Source organism: Eimeria mitis, genomic scaffold, assembly GCF_000499745.2.
Source record: "Eimeria mitis Houghton genomic scaffold, Emh_scaff2604, whole genome shotgun sequence".
NCBI lineage: Eukaryota > Apicomplexa > Conoidasida > Eucoccidiorida > Eimeriidae > Eimeria > Eimeria mitis.
Window position 1 is genome coordinate 2969 of NW_013570946.1, and position 256 is coordinate 3224.

At 59.0% G+C, this 256-nt stretch overlaps 1 protein-coding gene across 1 annotated transcript in view; it reads right to left on the bottom strand.

Moving 5' to 3' along the window:
* Positions 1 to 256, bottom strand: part of EMH_0056180 (adaptin, putative) — a gene marked incomplete at both ends in the record, with an annotated part of 7280 nt that overhangs the window by 2299 nt on the left and 4725 nt on the right. Inside the window, 1 exon segment of the mRNA XM_013497331.1 lies at positions 1 to 233. Within this exon segment, the coding sequence (XP_013352785.1) occupies positions 1 to 233 (233 nt within the window).

The window sequence follows — 256 nt, forward strand, 5'->3', positions numbered from 1 at the left end:
AGCAGCAGCAGCAGCAACAGCAGCAGCAGCAGAAGTAATAGTTACCTCAGCGTCCGTGCTGCTGCGGGCTGCTTCTGCTGCTGCCTTAACCTTGTGCTGCAGTCTCTGTACTGCTGCTGCTGCTGCTTCTCTTTCTGCTTCAGGTCCCTGCTGCTGCTCCTGCTGCTGCTGCTGCTCCTGCTGCTGCTGCTGCTGCTGCTGCTGCTGCAGCAGCAGCAGCTTGCCCTGAGCTACTGCAATGAGGGTTAAGAAGGCC